This window comes from Narcine bancroftii, chromosome 4 (genome assembly GCF_036971445.1).
Source record: "Narcine bancroftii isolate sNarBan1 chromosome 4, sNarBan1.hap1, whole genome shotgun sequence".
Taxonomy (NCBI): Eukaryota; Metazoa; Chordata; class Chondrichthyes; order Torpediniformes; family Narcinidae; genus Narcine; species Narcine bancroftii.
In genome coordinates this window covers 255,336,577-255,355,033 of record NC_091472.1, presented here as the reverse complement: position 1 = coordinate 255,355,033, position 18,457 = coordinate 255,336,577, and the positions used below count along the sequence as shown (strand labels likewise).

The window sequence follows — 18,457 nt, the reverse complement described above, 5'->3', positions numbered from 1 at the left end:
TATGATGGTCTAAACTAAATACCTCATTTTACAAATAGAAGATTCTGAAAAAAGAAGGGAGGAACTTAAGTTTTTCAAAAATTATAGGTTTTGAAAGTAATACTTTTCACTAAAAATGGGATGTAGGTGAAGAACCATTACAAAAGATGTGAAAACTATCAGAAAAAGATGATTGAATCCAATGTGCTTGCGGCACCTCTGAAGGAGCAGTCTTCTTAAACTAGCTTTTCCTCAATAGCTGGAATTAGTTATTTGCTCTGCATCCACTTGGCTTTTTCAAAGTTCCTTCCATTGCACTCTCCTCAATCCTTGCCTTGGAATATATTTATTATCTCCTCACTTATTTGTCAGTTATTTTAATTTTGTGGCCTTAAGTTACTGACCCTCCTGCCAGTAGAAACTCTGCCCTACTCTCTCCCTCAAAACTCCTCCTCATTTTGAATGTCTGTTAAATTTTGTCTTAACTATTGCTCCACTAAGTAAAATGGCTTTCTCTTCTCCTCTCCTTCCTTTTCATGAAAACAATATTACAATGTCATTTAAAATGATGACGATGTAGCTGTCTGGTGGGGTGGGGGTAAGAGATCTGAAGCAAGGTATCAGAAAAAGGATTATATGAAGAGCTTCAGAAAGAAAGCTAGTACTCACTATTCTGTGATATCTTTGGAATAGCATCAAGTGAAATTATTTAGTCCAATGTTTGTCTCCTTCTGTTTGTTGTTCTGCTGTGGCCTTTGACCTGACGATCCATGTCAGGGTGTGGGGTATGCAAGCGGATGATGCCAGCCTTTGAGCAAGCTGCCACAGAATTGAAGGGCACCCATGTAAGTATCAGTTTCATTAGACTGTTAAAAGACAGCATCATTGGTTTTCTGTTTCTTCGTTTAGTTTAATGACTTGTTCAGTCCTGATCTTCTCATCCTATGCAGCTTTTCTTCAGCTACTTTAGCTTTCAGTAGAAACATAAATTTAGACATACAGCACGGATACAGGCCCTTTTGGCCCACGAGCCCAATTAACCTACAACCCCGGTGCATTTTGTACAGTGGGAGGAAACTGGAGCACCTGGAGGAAACCAACGCAGAAACGGGGAGAACGTACAAACTCCTTACAGACAGTGGTGAATTTGAATCCTGGTCCCAATTGCTGGTACTGTAACAGCATTGCACTAGCTGCTATGTTAACTGTGCCACCCAAATTAAAAACTGAAATTGATGTTCAGGAAATATTTAAAGGAAACTTGGTTGAACAACTTGCATTAATCAAAGAAATTCCCTTTTAGAGCCAGATTATTAATGGCTCACTAAACCATGAACTAAACAAACCAAGGCTTATAACCACAAAAGGTACAAATAATGAAGAATAAAGGAATGATTCAGCAAATCAATGAACATCTGTGGAAAAGCAGTGCGCACTCTTGTTAATTCGCTTTGTAGTTTTGTTTGCCCATAAACCATTGCCTCAACTCATTGACTTGTGTTAATGCGATGCATAATGGACTCTGATGGATTTTTCTGTCTTTATTTAATTGTGCGCATGTGGGAATGCAGATGTGTGTGCATGTGTTCACAGAACACATACTTGCCAGCAGGACCAGCATTCATGGTCCTCTATTTTCTAGCAGGCTGAATGGTGTGTAATCACCATTCTTTCACTGTTGTTGGAATGTATTTCCTATCAATGCTCTTAATGCCACCTACAAATGGACAACAACAACAACATGTTAATGCTGTTACAATCCACCGAATGGGACCGGAGTTCGAATCCCCCACTCTAAGGAGTTTGTACCTTCTCCCTGTGTCTGCGTGGGTTTTCTCCAGGTGCTTTGGTTTCCTCCCACTGTTCAAAGCATACCAGGAGTTGTAGGTCAATTGAGTGTAATTGGGCGGCATGGGCTCATGGGCCGAAAGGGCCTGTTACTGTGCTGTATGTCTAAATTTAATTTAAATTTAAAATAACAATTCTACTGTGTTCCTTGGGGTATATGGAGTTTGGCAGAAAATGTTTGTGATGCCCACATCCCAGAATGAATGAATGACTGCAATCTGCCACTTTGCTTTCAAAACAAAGACAAATTTATTTTAACTCCTGAGCAGAAGTTTTCAAGCATTTGGAGAAGCCTGCCTTTATTTGGGAGAGTGATTATGGCTTTGTATCAGGCAGGTTGTGCCTCATGAACCTAAATGAGTTTTTTGAGGAGGTGACAAAGCAGATTGTTGAGCAGTGGGTGAGGTGTATATGGATTTCAGTGGGGTGTTTGACAAGGTTCCCCATGGTAGGCTTACCCAGAGGACCTGAAGTATAGGATCACTAGAAATCTAACTGCATGGATTTAAAATTGGCTGGCCCACAGAAGGTACAGGGTGGTAATAGACGGAACTATTTTGACCAGTGTAAGGTAAAACATCATGAGATGGGAATGTGTAAGGAGTTACCCTGTACAGGGCTGTAACAAGATGTGAATGCATCCTTGTACTTACAAGATAAGAGAGACATTGATGGATTGAGAGGCAGGAAGCTAGCAGGGAAAGGATAGCAACAGTTTTAGTCATTGGACAAGTAATGATATGATGATGTTCTAAGCACGTATCCAAGGGTATAAAAAATCACCATTTTGCTGATAACGGCAGAATGCATTCTCCGACTAACATGGTTAGTTGCAAGTGTTACAATCCGGTAATAAAGAACAAAGAACCCTGATTTCGACTCAGTCTGGTGTTTGTCTCACTCATTCATGAACAAAACAGACCTAACACCAGTGGTTGGTGACTTGTGTTCTGCAGGGATCTGTTCTGGAATCTCTGCTCTTGCGATCTTTATAAATTACTTCGACAAAGAAATGTCGAGGTGGATTAGTTAGTTTGGAGATGAGATGAAGGTTGGAGGTGTTTTGAATAGAGCAGAAGATTGTCGTAGGCTGCAAAAGGATATAAACAAAATGCAGAGTTGGTTGGAGAAGTGGAAGATGGAGTTCAATCCAAAAAAGTGAAGTGAAACACTTTGGAGGATCAATTGGTTAATGGCAGAATTCTTAGCAGTGTGGAAGAACAGGGATTTTGTATCCATAGATCCAAGGTTGCCACACAAATTAATTGATCGGTTTAGAAAGCATACGGTGTTCTTCATTAGTCCATGGATTGAGTGCAAGAGCCTCGAGGTAAGGTTGCAGCTCTATAAAAACTCTTGTTAGACCACAATATATTGTGTTTGGATCTGGTCTCCTCATTATAGGAAGGCTTTGGAGCAGGTGCAGAGGAGATTTACGAATGCTACCTGGATTAGAGAACATTACATATGAGGAAAGTGAAGTATACAAAAGTGCCTGATGAAGGACTCAGACCCGAAACATTGACTTATTTTTACTTCCCGTGATGCTGCATGAGTTGCTGAGTTTCTCCAGCACTTTTACAAAATGCACTAAACCCCAGCATCTGCATATTTTCTTGTTTGCCTCTTGTGAGGAAAGGATGAGCAAGCTAGGGCTTTTCTCTTTGGAGTGATTGAGAATGAGAGGAGACTTGGAGAGGTGTATAAGATTAAGGGGCAGAGATCAAATGGACAGCAAGTAACTTTTCCCCAGGGTGGCAAAGGCCAATACCAGAGGACATCTATTCAAGATGAGTGGAGGAAAGTTTAGAGAAGATGTAAGAAGCAAAAGATTTTTTTTACACAGTGTGATGGGTGTTTGGAATACACTGCTTGGGGTAGTAGTTAAGCATGGTATTAGAGGGACATTTAAAAGACGTAGGCACATCGATGTAAGAAAAATGGGTTTAATGGTCTGAAGAAGGGAATGGTCAGTCTGATTGTGGAGCAGGTTTATGTTGGTCAGCAAAAAATTGTGGGCCAAAGGGCCTATACTGTGCTACGCAGTCCTGTGTTCTGAAAAAAATGAACACTGGTGGCAAGAGTTAGATGAAGGTTCCAGTGGAGAGGGTAGGGGTTGCTGCTGTATTTGACTTCAGATTCATGGTGATTTATAAATTGGAATTGTGGGTATACTTTAGATGTTTTGTGGCCCCTGTCTATTGGTGATATGGAATTGGGCATTTATTGGTACTCACAAGGATGCTGCCAATAAACACCAGAAGACCTCAACCACTAAGTGTAAAATTTCCCTGCTGCCAAATCCCACAGCTGCCTCTTGTCACTGTTTTATTCACAACTTCCTCCGAACACTCGATTATGTCAGTTTTGGTCTTTAATCTAGCTTTGTCCCAGCTGGGTCTTGTTGCATCATCCTGTCTGCTCAGATTTCAAACAAAGTAAACAATTGCGACCTTTAATTGTTGATTTTAACCAAGGGAAAAGAAGGGACTGCGAATGAACGTGTTCTTCGACAACCGGCTGAGACATCAAGGCGAGTGCAAGCTGCTGGAATATTATTTAGTAAAAAAATGTTCTCTGATTAAATGGTCAACTAATGGAAATGTTGTTTAACATTAGGGATTTTAGACTAATGTGCTTTTTTTCTGAATAGGTTATGGCCGGAATGAATGTCCATCCAACTGAATTTGATGAAATCAAGCAGGAATTTAATGTTAAAGGATATCCAACTTTCTGTTATTTTGAGTAAGTTGTGCTTCATTCACATTGAATGGGGAGGTTAACAATCAAGTCCAAGCAAGCTTGTATGGTTTTGGTGTCCTAGGTAACATCATAGCACAATGTGCTGGGCACTTTGACTTTAGTTACTTGTTCATATTCTTCTCTCTTTCCGTGCTATCTCTTGTCCCATACTCATTATGGCAAGAAAGATCAATGTACATTAATTAATTTCTATTTAGTATTTATTAAAGTTTCTAAGACCTTTGAGAGAGATATAATTAGACAAAATGGTCGGAATATATAAATAGTAACATTGAGAGCAGCAGGGCCTGTGCTGTAATGTTCTATATTCTAAAAGTGAACAGTCCAATAGAAATTAAAGTTAGGCCACTTACCAAAATGATGGTCAAATAAACTAACAGAAAAAAAATTGTAGTTGCACAGCTTCAGAAGGACCTTTTTTTTAAATTTCCCCCAACAACTAGTAAAATAATTGAAGGAGGGTTGATTGAAAATCTTTTCAACCATTGAGTTGTCAAGGTCTGGGACAGGTTTTTTTTTTAAAAAAAGGCAGAAATCCTCCCAGATGCATTCAAGAACTATTAGTGGTACATAACCTTTTAAAAAGCAGTGGAATTGAAGAATTTTCAATTTATTATTCATTCCTTTATTATTCATTATCTTCAGGATACCGATGGATAAGGATTGAAGCAGAAATAATGGAAAAGTGTTTCATTGGAGAGGGGTTAATTTAATTTTAATTTAGCATACAGCACAGTAACAGACCATTTTGGCCCACGAGCCCATGCCACTTAATTAACACCCAGTTGACCTAAAACCCCTGGTATGTTTGGAACGGTGGGAGGAAACCAGAGCCCCTGGGGAAAACCCATGCAGACATGGGGAGAAAGTACAAACTTCTTACAGATAGCGCGGGATTCAAACCCCAGTCCCAATCTCTGGCATTGTAAAGGCGTTGCCACCCTAATCACTATGGTATTAGGCATGAACTTGGGCGAATAAATTGGGACAGAGATTCTTAGGGAAGTGCATGGTAGAAATGTGGAGGATGTTTAAGGACCACTTGTGGAGTTCTGGATAAGCTTATCCCACTGAGGCAGGAAAAGATAGTAGGATAAAGGAACCAAGAGAGAAAGAGTGTTAAGAAGTAGAAGGAAATGTGGATATGATTTAGAAAGCAAAAGTTAAAATAAAATTGAGATAGACAGGAAGGAACTTGAGAAAAGAGTTAAGAGATTTAGAATGACCCACAGGAAGACCTTAGCAAATAAGATTAAAGAAAACACCAGCACATTCATCACGTATGTGAATAACAGAAAGATGATTAGAGTGAAGGTCGGGCTACTTAGTGGTGATGTGCCTAGAGGTAGGGGAGGTCCTAAATGAATACATTTCTTCATTGCTCACCAGGGAGATGGATCTTGACGAATGTATAGTCAGTGGAGAACAGGCAAGGTTTAGAAAGAATTGTTGGAGTTTATTTAAAAACCTTTAGATAAGGGGGCGTAGCCATGCTAATGAAGTGAGCAGAAGTGTTTTGAAAGAGTTCTCCACAAAAAATATTAAAAAGATGGCTTAAAAGCTCAAAAACAGAATTTTATCATCAAAAATGGATAAAACTAGTGCTAAACAACCAAGGGAACCAAAAACAAAAACTAAAGAAGTAACAGCTCAGCCAGGAACTTCAAGTGGAAGTCTGATATGGAGTGACTCAGCAGGGGCCTTGGGACCAGCTGAAGCCAGCAGAGCTGGGAGGTTGGCCCAAGATATAGCCACGATCCTGAACATGATAGAAACTTTATGCAGTCATTGTATGAATGTGGAACCAGCAATGAGAGATATATCAGAGAAGGTAACGGAAATTAAAGAAGTGGTGAAAGACTTAAATGAACAAATTACTCATTCAGAGCCTGAGCTGGACAAAACAAAAGACAGGCTGAAGGCACTGGAAGAAAAATTAAAAATATGGGACACAGAAAAGAAAGGACTGATGGACAGGATTGACCATGTGGAAAATTTCAGCAGACGTAGCAATGTAAGTATCACTGGACTAAGCGAAGGAATAGAGAGAAAAGATGTGGTGAATTTCTTTGAAATATGGAGCCCACAAATGCTGGGCCAAAATAAGTCTAAATGCAAAGGGCTCACCGGACCCTCGGATCCCGAAGAACCGGCAAACAGCGACCATGACCAGTTCTGGTAAGACTTTATTTACCAAGAGAGAGATGCGATTTTGCGATTTCAGAATGTGAATATTCAAAAAATAATAATGGCCCATTAGTGGTGGGCAATGCGAAAGTAATGTTTTTCCTGGACTTCAGTCAAACAAAGAAAGGAATTTGACGAGGTAAAGAGACAACTGTGATCTAAAACTTTAAATATTCAATGATTTACCCAGCAACATTGAGGGTGGATGTCCCAGAAGGTTATCTATGAATTTTCAAGAAGTGGAAGAATTTTTAAGAAAGTTATGAAAAGATTAAAGTCACCAGCTGAAAGGACTGAAAAGACCATTTCAAAAAGGGACTAACTGAAAGACGTATTTTTTTATTTATACTAATAGTACTGAACCATCTTGTTTTCACTGTTAAAAGATAAAAACATTGTGGTTTATATGGAGAGCTCTGAAAAGAGAAAAGTGGTAAGAAAAACAGCAAGGTGGGAACTCCGACTGTGGAGCAATTTTAAAAGATGACGCCAAAGGTGGGGGGAGATTTCTTCTTTGGGAGACCCTGTGGGTTTTTATCACAGGCTTTGGAGTACTATTGTCAACGTCACCCTCAGAGCTAGGGATGTGTGTGTTTTTATAAAGGGGAAATGTATGTGTTGGAAATGTCTTAATAGGGAAATGTTACAACAGTATATAGAAAATTGTGAAGATATTATTGTACAATATTTGGTATGAAAACTGGTATGGAAAAACATTAAAGTTTATTATTCTTAATATTAACGGCATGAACGGAACGGTGAAGAGGAAGAGGGTCTTGACATACTTAAAGAAATTAAAAGTGGATATAATCTTTTTACAGGAAACACATCTTACCAAATTGGAACATGATAAATTAAAAAGAGGATTGGTGGGACAAATAATATCGTCTTCCTTTGGTTCAAAGGCAAGAGGGGTAGCTATTCTAATTAATTAAAATACAACAGTGTTAATAGAAGATACCTCGATTGATCAAGCTGGAAGGTATATAATGGAACACTGTAAAATTTATGGAGAAGCATGGACATTTATGATTATTTATTCCCCGATTTATGACGATGAAGCCTTTATAAAACACATCTCCTTAAAAAACAGCAGAGGGAAGACAAAATATATTAATTTGAAGAGACTTTAATTTCTGTTTGGACCCAATACTAAATAAATCGGCAAGAACAATAAAGAAGGCGAAAGCAGCAAAAACCACAATTTCATATATGAAAAATCTAAATCTTATCGATGTATGGAGGTAATTAAATCCCACAGAGAGAGACTACTCTTTTTACACAAGGGTGCACAACTCACATACAAGGATTGACTTATTTTTAATGTCTGTCCAATTAAAAAGGAGAGTGATGAAAATAGAATATCTAGCGAGGCTTTTATCAGATCATTCTCCATTAATATTAACTATAGCAATAATGGAAAAGCAAGAGAATATATACAGATGGTGTCTCAATACTACATTGCTTAAACGAAAAGACTTCTGAAAATTTATAAAGAGACAGAAATATTTTGTGAAACGTCTACTAATAATAGTTTTTTGATATGGGACATGCTTAAAGCATATTTATATCCTATGTGAAGAATCTTAAGAGGGAACATATGGTAAAAGTAAACAATTTGGGGAAGCATATTAAAGAATTAGAAAAAAAACCAAAGATCAGAACTACAAGAAGAATACAGATTACTAAAGATTAAAAAGGATAAGATATAACATAAAGGCAAGGAAAAGCTATATTATGAGTTTTAGTTTTGCAGATTAAAACAGGAGTAATCAAAAATGATAAATTCTATAAAAACAGAAACAGACACTCTAGTATATAAGCAAAAAGAAATTAACAACACTTTTAGACAATATTACATAAAACTATACAAATCAGAATTACTAGGAGATGAGAACGAAATGGAAGAATGCCCGCTGAATGTCAAAATTCCAAGACTGGAAGAGAGAGAAAGGATATAATTAGATACTCTCTTCACAAGGGAAGCAATCGAAAAGGTCCTGGGCACCCTACAGGCTAATAAATCACCGGGAGAGGATGGATTTCAACCTGAGTTTTATAGACTATCAAAAAAATATTAATGCCTGTTTTAATGGATGTCCTGGACCAAGCTGGGAAACAGAACCTCGCGGAGTCATCCTCAACCATAATTATTAGTGTTACCAAAAATGAATAGGGACCCACAAAAAAACTTCATCATAAAGATCAATATCCCTGTTAAATGCTGATTATAAGATACTGGTAAAAGCACTGACTAATAGGTTAGGACAATATTTGCTAAAACTGATACATATGGACCAAGCAGAATTTATTAATGAAAGGCATTCCCCAAAAAGTCTAGGAAGATTATTTAATATAATGCACGTGGCTAAATCTGAATGAAATCCAAGTATTACAGTCTCCCTAGATGCAGAAAAAGCATTTGACCATTTGGAAGGCCTTTTTTTATTTAAAACAATGGAAAAATTTGGTATAGGCAGAACATTTATAAATTGGATTAAAAAATTTATACCATAACCAGAAGCTAAAATAATGAATTATCATTTGTTGGCAGTGTTCCCCTTGAGTAGGTCGAGCATACGGGGATGACTTCTGTCCCTAACACTTTATTTTACCGATTGAACCACTGGTGGAGATATTAAGAAGGGATCCAGATATAAAGGGCTACAAAGAAGAACACAAAATTAGTCTATTTCCTGATGATGTGCTATTGCACCTAACAGAACTGGATAAATCTTTCAAAAAATTACATAACACTAGAAAAATATGGAAGAATATCAAGCTACAAAATAAATATGGATAAAAGAGATAATGCCATTAACAAATTTTGAGCATGAAACATACCAAAAAGGAAGTAAATTTGAATGGAGGACAGATTGAATAAAATATCTTGGGATAGCAACTGACAATAACTTGCAAAATCTGTACAAACTAAATTATGTTCCTCCTCTTGGGAAAATAGAAAGAGACCGACAGAAATGGAGAGACTTACTAATTACTTTAATGGGAAGGGTTAACTGTGTCAAAATGAATGTGATAACAAGACTGCAATATCTTTTTCAATCGCCGCCTATTCCATTAAAACTTTTTTAAAGGTACTAAACAACCATATTAGACAGTTCCTATGGAATAATATGGTACCTAGAATTGCATTGGGAAAACTGACATGGGACCACAGCCTGAGAAGACCTAAACCCAGATTTTTAAAAAAATATTACTTAGCTGTACAGGCTGGATTTCTCACAGCCTTCTTCACTGAAGACAACCTCCCGTCTTAGGTTCAAATGGGAATTTACTCAATGGAGGAGGGGGAAGCAAATTACTTTATCTATAATGGAGTGTCAAATCACTAAAGAAAAGAGGTGGATAACCCCATTCTGATACATATGATTAGAATGTGGCAAGAAATTAATGAATGTATAGGAAAAAAGTAGGGATATCAATAAAATCACCATTGTCTAAAAATGTATTACTGTTATGAACATGGGCAATAGAATATTAAATTCATGGTATGACAAAGATATATTAAGGACTGTTACACAGAAGGAACTCTTATGTCCTTTGAACAATTAAAATACAAATACGGAGTGACCAATGGGAATTTCTTCAGTTTTCTCCAGCTTAGAAATGAGTGAAAATGAACGAACAGTCTAGATGGGGAATACACCCAAATTTATAACAAAAATGTACTCTGCTCTCCAGAGTGAAAGTCCAAAACTAGGGGTTGCAGAGATCAAGGGTAAGATGGGAATTAGACTTGGGTGTGGTTATTTCAGAAAGAAGCCAGTCAGATTGGTGTAAAGACTGGAGGATATCAATTATAAATACAAGATATGGACTGGTTCATATAAATTTTTACACCAATTATATTTTCCACCACAAAAGTTACACAGATCAAAAGCCGAAATTTCAGAGATGTGTTTAAGATGTGGGACTGAGACAGGAAATTTTCTACATGCCAAAATGAGGCAATTTTGACAAGAAATCGCAGAAAAAATAACTAGGATAACAGGAGTGGCCTTCACAGGTATCCGGAGCTATATCTATTAGGTAATTATATGGAAATAAATAACAAGTTTACCAAATATCAAATCTCATTTATAAAAATAGCACTGACGGTAGCGAAACAAAGTATCAGGATTACTTGGAAGTCCGACTCTCCTCTACTCTGCATGATGGACTGTGGAAATGAACAGCTGTGTATCTATGGAAAAAAAAATCACATACAATTTAAAGAATAAATATGACACTTTTATAAAGGTCTGGCAGCCATACCTCGACCACATAGGGGCCCTGATACAGTAATATAAAGGAAAAAAAGGTATAAAAATAACTATTATATATACAAAAATGTAGTTTCCCTAACTGTACTCTATATACTTAAAATATATGTAAGCTCTGACGGTGAATGAATCTGTATGTATGGGGGGGAGGGAGAGACTGTTTTGTTTTTGTTTGTTGTGTTTGTAAGAAAAATGTTTAATATGTTGTATATTTAAAATGTTACTATATATATTTTTTGGATTTAAAAAAATCAAAAAAGAACCTTTGGATAAGTAAGTCCCCAGGACCAGACTGGATATATCCCAAGTTGCTACAGAAAGCAAGGGAAGAAATTGCTGAGGTGTTGGCAATGATCTCTGTGTCCACCTTGGCCACAGGAGAGGAACCAGAGGATTGGGGGATGGCAACTATAGTAAACTTGTTCGATAAAGATAATAGGGAGAATGCTGGGAATTATAGATCAGTGGTGGACTAACTATTGGAGAGGATTCTTAGGGACAGGATTTACAAATGTTTAAAGAAGCATAATCTTTTCATGGCTTTGAGAGGCAGATCATGCTCTATGAGTTCATTGAATTTTTTGAGAAAGTGACAAAAGAAATTGATGAAGGTGTGATGGTGGATGTGATGTATATGGATTTTAGTAGGATGTTTGTTGATTTCCCCCATGGTAGAAAGCCTTGAGGCATGGAATCTATGGAAACTTGTCTGCATGGAATTGCAATTGACTTGCCTGAAGAAAGCAGAGGATAGTAGTAGATGGAGCATATTCTGCCTGGAGGTTAGTAACTTGTGTTCAGCAAGGATCTGTTCTGAGACCCCCGCTCTTTGTGATTTTTATAAATGACTTGGACAAAGGGAAGAGGAAGGTTTGTCGGTAACATGAAGATTGGAGTTGTGGGGAGCGTAGAAGGCTGTTTAGGTCACGAGGAAATAGACACGATGCAGATTTGAGCAGATAAGTGACAAATGGAGTTCAATCTGGAAAAGAGTGAAGTGACACACTTAACCTAATTGAAGAGTATAAGATTGAGAGACACCGTTAAGGTGGACAGCCAGCATCTTTTTCCTAGTGTGACAATATTTAAGGTGAGTTGAGGGAAGTTTAGGGGAAGATATCAGAGGTAAGTTTTCTTTTAATACACAGACTGGTGAGTGCCTGGAATGCATTCCTGGGAATGGTGGTAAAGGCTGGATTAATAAAGACATTTGGAAGACTTGGATAGGCACGTGGATGTAAAAAAAATGGAAGGTATGGGCTGTGAGGTTGGCAACAATTAGATTGATGTGGAGTAGGTTTCCATAGGTCGGCATACATCGTGGGCCATACTGTAGTTTTCCGTGTACTACTCCCAGGTTGTGGAGGTTGTTAGCAAGGCAACATTTATTGTCAATGACATATTACCTCTGAGCTAAGGAGGCTGTTAAATCTTTTGTCAGTCTGTTGTCACAGAGGGACCAAATAATGAGTTAATGATGGGGCTCAAATTCATACATCAGATCATTATTTCATTCCTCAATGTTCCTCCAGTGGCTTCACCATAATGGCACCATGTTCTTAATTTTGATATCTTTTTCAATTTGGTTGCATGTGGTGGCTTTATGTTTTGTAAATTTCTATTACTCTCAGATCTTATCAGAGTGTGATAGAATTAAATACTTCTGTCGATCAAAACTCTGCTTTCATTTCCTGTGCTCTTTATTAGAAATTAAGAACTTAATGAGGCTCATTTTAGTGCAGTATAAATTAATACTATTCACTCTTAAAAATAAACTTGCTTCCCATTTAATATTTCTCTTCCTCCAGCTCATTCCAGTGATATAGCTGGTAAGAATATTGTTTGTGCTTTTGACTGCTTCATTCATTTTCTAAAACGGGAAAAGTCACACATTTTGAACTAGCCTGAGACTTGTTACAAACTCTCCCTCTGTTGGAACATACTTGCGGAGGATGTATAAATGCCCAAGCTGGGATTCAAAGGATTTCAGTTGATCAAAGTTGTGGTTTATAGTGTCACCTCAATTCATTTTGTATAGTTTTGTGGGAGAAATGACCAGAAAAGTCTTGCAGAGGGCACAAACTTTAAACAATCAGTGAAGTGAGAAAAGCAAAGAACTGAGAAATATTTTGCTATGCTTTTCCCTTCCAGATTGTCTCTCTTCCCACATATAAAGTGATCAAGTTTTTATTTGGTTCCAAACTGTGCAAGGTTTGGCCAACCTCTGTACCTCATTCATGTCCCTTTTTCCTCGTGTTATTTAACTCCTTCAGAGTTAGCAGGCAGTTTGACCTTACACAATACAGACAAGCTTTCATCACATTTTCCCTCTGATCATTGTAACAAATACACATTTTCTATGAAGTGCATTCAGTAAAATGCAATCACAAATGGAGGTTTTGGCTTCCACTCTGAACATCTCGGAGCTTTGAGGTTCAAGCTGGCACTTCAAAGGAGCATGGTCATGGAGATTAATTGTTTTTGTACAATCCTTCAGTATTGCAGAAGCCATTTAGCCAAATGTGACTGTACAGCTTTTTGATAGAGCTGCTAGTTAGATATGATCACATAGTCTTATGACTCTGCAAAGTTTCTCTTTTTAAAGTTCGATTCCTATTTGAAAATTATTATTGAATTTGCTTCCACAATCCTTACAGGCAGGAAATACATTCTTAATTACATTTTGTTTTTCTTTTAATTTCTCCCTCAGCCTTAAGTATTTCAGCCAATTATCTTAAATCTATAACACCTGGTTACTAATACTTTTGCCAATAGAAATAGTTTATTTTCATTTATTCAAGACTTGTCATCAACACCTCTGTTTCATTTCTTAACTTTCCCTGCTCTAAGTGGGGGCATGGCCATGCAGCGGATCTGAGCAGACATGTTTTGAAAGAGTTCTCCATAAAAAGTATTAAAAAGATGGTTTGAAAGCTCAAAAATCAGAATTTCATCATCAAAAATGTATAAAACTAGTACTAAACTACCGAGGTAACCAAAAACAAAAGCTGAAGAAGTAACAGCTCAGTCAGGAAGATCAAGTGAAAGCCCAATGAGGAGCGGCACAGGAGGGGCCTTAGCACTGGCTGAACCCAACAAAGCTGAGGGGTCGGCCCAAGATATAGCAAACATCCTGAATAAGATGGAAAAAATGCACTCGTTTTACAAGCGTTGAATCAGTGATAAGAAAGATATTGGAAATTAAAGAAATTCTGGAAGATTTAACGGAACAAGTAACTCAAGCTGGACAAAACAAAAGACAGGCTAAAGACTCTAGAAGAAAAAGCAAAAACATGGGACGCAAACAGAAAAAGAATGATGGACAAGGCTGATCATACGAAAAATTTCAGCAGACGTAACAATGTAAGAATCATTGGGCTGAAAGGAGGAATTGAGGGGAAAGACGTGGTGTTTCTTTGAAATATGGATGAAACAAGTTAAACACAAAGCTGCAAATTGAAAGGCCGGACCAGACCTTCGTACCTAGAAGAACTGCGACCACAGCCAGTCCTGGTAAGACTTTTAAGTTATTGGGAGTGGGATGCAATCTTGAGAGCAGCATATGAATATTCAGAAAATAACAAGGGCCCATTAGTGGTGGACAATGAAAATGTATTGCTTTTTAGGACTTTAGCCCCACCTTTGTCAAACAAATTAAAGAATTTGATGAGGTAAAGAGACAACTGTGATCTGAAAACTTAAAATATTCAGTGATTTACCCAGCGACATTAAGGGTCGATATCCCAGAAGATAATCAACAAATTTTCAAGAATAAAGAAGTGGAAGAGTTTTTTTATGAAAGTTGTGAAGAGATTTGAGCTGCCAGATAAGAAGATCAAAAAGACCATTTTGGAACAGAACTAACTGAAAGATGTATCTTTTTTCTATTTTGTAGCGTTGAACTGTCATGTTTTTGCTTCTAAAAGAAAAATCAATGTGATATACACAGAGAGCTCTGGAAAGAAAGGAAGGTGGTGAGGAAAGTGGCAGCATCAGGACCCCAATTTAAGGGGGAATATGGCACCAGGAAAGGAGCAGTTTTAAAAGATGTTGCTAAAGGGAGGGGTTCTTCAGAAGATTCCATGGGTCTTTTTTCACAGGCTTTCAGGTTTTATTGTTCACATCACCATCAGAGCTAGGGATGTGTGTGTGCTTTTAAAAGGAGAAATGCATATGTTTCTTAAAAGTATTTTAAAAATTGGAAAAATTTTATTGTTATAAAATATTTGAAAAATGATATGGATAAAACACTAAATTTATTCGTCAATATTAACAGGTTAAACTGGCTGGTGAAAAGGAAAAGGGTCTGGATATACCTGAAGAAATTAGAAGTGTATATAATCTTTATGCAGGAAACGCATCTTACCAAATTGGAACATGATAAATTAAAAAGAGGATGGGTAGGACAAATAATTTTGTCTTCCTTTGGTTCAAAGGAAGGAGGGGTAGTGATTCTAATTAATAAAAATACACCAGTATTAATAGAAAATACATCGATTGACCAAGCCAGAAGGAATGTAATGGCTCATTGTAAAATTTGTGGAGAAGTATGGATATTTATGCTCCAAATTATGGCAATGAAGCCTTTATGTTGGATATTTCCTTTAAAAACAGCAGAGGGTAGACCAAATATATTGGTCAGCAGAGATTTTAATTTTTGTTTGGACCCAATACTTGATAAATCTGCAAGAGTAGTAATGAGGGCGAAAGTGGCAAAAAACACAATTTCACTTATGAAGGATGTAAATCTTATCAATATATTATTATTGGTTGTCCTTTGGTTTGAAGAAGGCATATCATTGTGCAGTTCATCTTTGGACACAAAGGTGGCTTTGCAGTCCCAGTCTGGAAGTGCAAAGTCTAACACAGTGGAGACACTGGAAGTCCATTGTTGCAATACTGTGCTGCTGCTCTGCGATGCCTGTCTTCAAAATTGATGTAGGCCTCATCACACAGGGCTCGCCATCGGTACCTGTCAGCAGCCACAGCTTCTAATTCTCTAGGCAGGATGCCTCAGTAGCATCTTTATAGCACCTGCATGGACAACCTTGAAGTCTTCTTCCAGTCTTCAGTTCACTATAGAGCAGTTGGCGAGGCATACGGTGGTCATCTATTCTGATGATGTATCCCACCCACTGCATCTAGGCTCAGATCAGGGACTCAATGCTGGTGGACTTCACGTGGCCCAAGACCTCCAGGTTGAAAACATGGTCTTGCCAATGGATGCCAAGGATGGGACGGATGGCGTGCATGTGGAATTTCTCCAGTTGTTTAATGTGACGAAGGTATAGAGACCAGGTCTCTCATCCATATAGGAGAGAAAGGATGACTACAGCTCTGTAGTCTTTCAGGTTTGTGGAGATGCAGACATTGTGTTGATTGACACACTGGTTTGCAGCCTCCCCAGAGCCTGGCAGGCTTTGCTAATCCTGGAGTCAACTTCTTTGTCCAAAGACCCATCACTCGAGATGATGCTCCCCAAGTATTTGAAATTGTTTACATTTTTGGTTCTATGATGTTGGTGTTTGGCATGGACTGATGGAGTACTTCAGTCTTGTTTAGGTTGTTAATGATCAGGGCAAAGAGCATAGCAGCATCTGAGAATTGTTCAACATTAACTGTAGATCACTATCTTTGTGTGCCAAGAGTGCTCATTTATCAGCAAAAAGGGTTGTCTGGAGGTACTTCTTTCATGCATTCAAGATTCATTCAAACCTAATGTACACTCCCTCCTTCAGATCTTGGACAGCACATGACAATGTGAAAGTGAAGAGCAGATTAAACAAGACTAGGGCTAGTACACAGCCCTGCTTCACCCCATTAGAAATGGCAAATGCAGCTGATGTATCACCACTGCAGAGAACCTGTCCTGTCATTCCGTCATGGAGCAGTTAAATCAATTTTACAAATTTCCTTGGGCATCCATAATGACTCAGGATGATCCAGGGAGCCTCCATGTTTACAGTGTGAAATGCCTTTATTAGGTCAATGAAGACAGAGTAAAGAGGCTTGTTCTGCTTGATTCACTTCTGAACTTGCCTCATAGCACTGTACTCCGTTTTGGATGAAAGCCACACAGCGCCTCCAAGAGATTCCTTTCTGAGGCAGTGACAAGTCTGTTTAGGAGGATGCGAGTGAAAATCTTGCCTGTGATGGACAGCAGTGAGATATTCCTATAGTTTCCACAGTTTGATTTTCTTCCCTTATTTTTGTAGAGAGCCAACATGAGAGCTTCGCAGAAGTCATCAGGCATCTCCTCTGTGATCCAAATGTCTTAGAATGTCTGTAATGCATTTGGGCTTCAAGCTTTGTAGATCTCGGCAGGAATACCATCCTGCCCTGTTGCTTTATTTGAATTCATCTGCAAGATTGCTTTATTGATCTCATCACTAGAGGGTGACAGGTCTAGGTCATCCAAGACTGGCTGCTAAGGCATGTGCTGCAAGACATCAGGATCAACTGTGGACAGCCTATTGAGTAGGTTTTTCAGCCTTTCCTGGTCTTTGATCAGGTCCAACCTATCTGATGACAGCAAGGGGGAGTATCCCGATTTAGAAGGACCATAAACTGACTTTATGTTGCTGCAAAACGCTCTGGTGGCATACATAGCGATCCAACTGCTCAGCCTTTCTCTGCCACCACTTGTCCTTTATTTCTTGTAGTTCTTGTAGTTCTGTGGTACCCCCACAGGCTAATAAATCACCAGAGGAGGATGGATTCTCACCTGAGTTTTACAGACAATTCAAAAGAATTAATAATGCGCCTGTTAATGGATGTCCTGGACCATGCTGTGGAAGCACAGACCTTCCTGGAATCATTCGCAACCGTGATTATTTCAGTGTTATCAAAATAAAAGGGATCCATTAAAAACTTTGTCATATAGACCAATCTCTCTGTTAAATGCTGATTATAAAGTACTAGCAAAACCGTTGGCTAATAGAGTAGGAGATTTTCTACCAAAATTGACACATACAGACCAAATAGTTTAGGAATATTATTTAATAAAGTAAACATGGCAAAAATTTAAATGGAATCCAAGTATTACAGTCTTCTTGGATGCAGAAAAAGCATTTAACTGTTTGAAATGGACCTTTCTATTTAAAACACTGCAAAAAAAAAAATGGCACAGGCAGAACATTTATAAACTGGATCAAAACTTTATACCATAAATCAATAATCTAAAATTATAACAAATAATAAAATGTCAATGATTTCCCCTTAAGTAGATCGAGTAGACAGGGATGCCCCTTATCCCAGCACTTTTTATGTAGTGATTGAACCGCTAACGGAGATAATGAGAAGGGATCCGGATGTAAAGTGCTACAAAGTTGGACAAGAAAGACACTAAATTAGTCTATTTGCTGATGATGTGCCTCTATATTTATATGGAACAATAT

The 18,457-nt window shown here is 38.0% G+C and overlaps 1 protein-coding gene across 1 annotated transcript in view; it reads left to right on the top strand.

Annotated features, from left to right (window-relative positions):
- Positions 1–18,457, top strand: part of pdia5 (protein disulfide isomerase family A, member 5) — a 151,739-nt gene that overhangs the window by 53,431 nt on the left and 79,851 nt on the right. The window contains exons 8-9 of the mRNA XM_069934790.1: positions 757–824; positions 4,481–4,572. Coding sequence (XP_069790891.1) covers positions 757–824; positions 4,481–4,572 — 160 coding nt within the window. The remainder of the gene's footprint in view (positions 1–756; positions 825–4,480; positions 4,573–18,457) is intronic.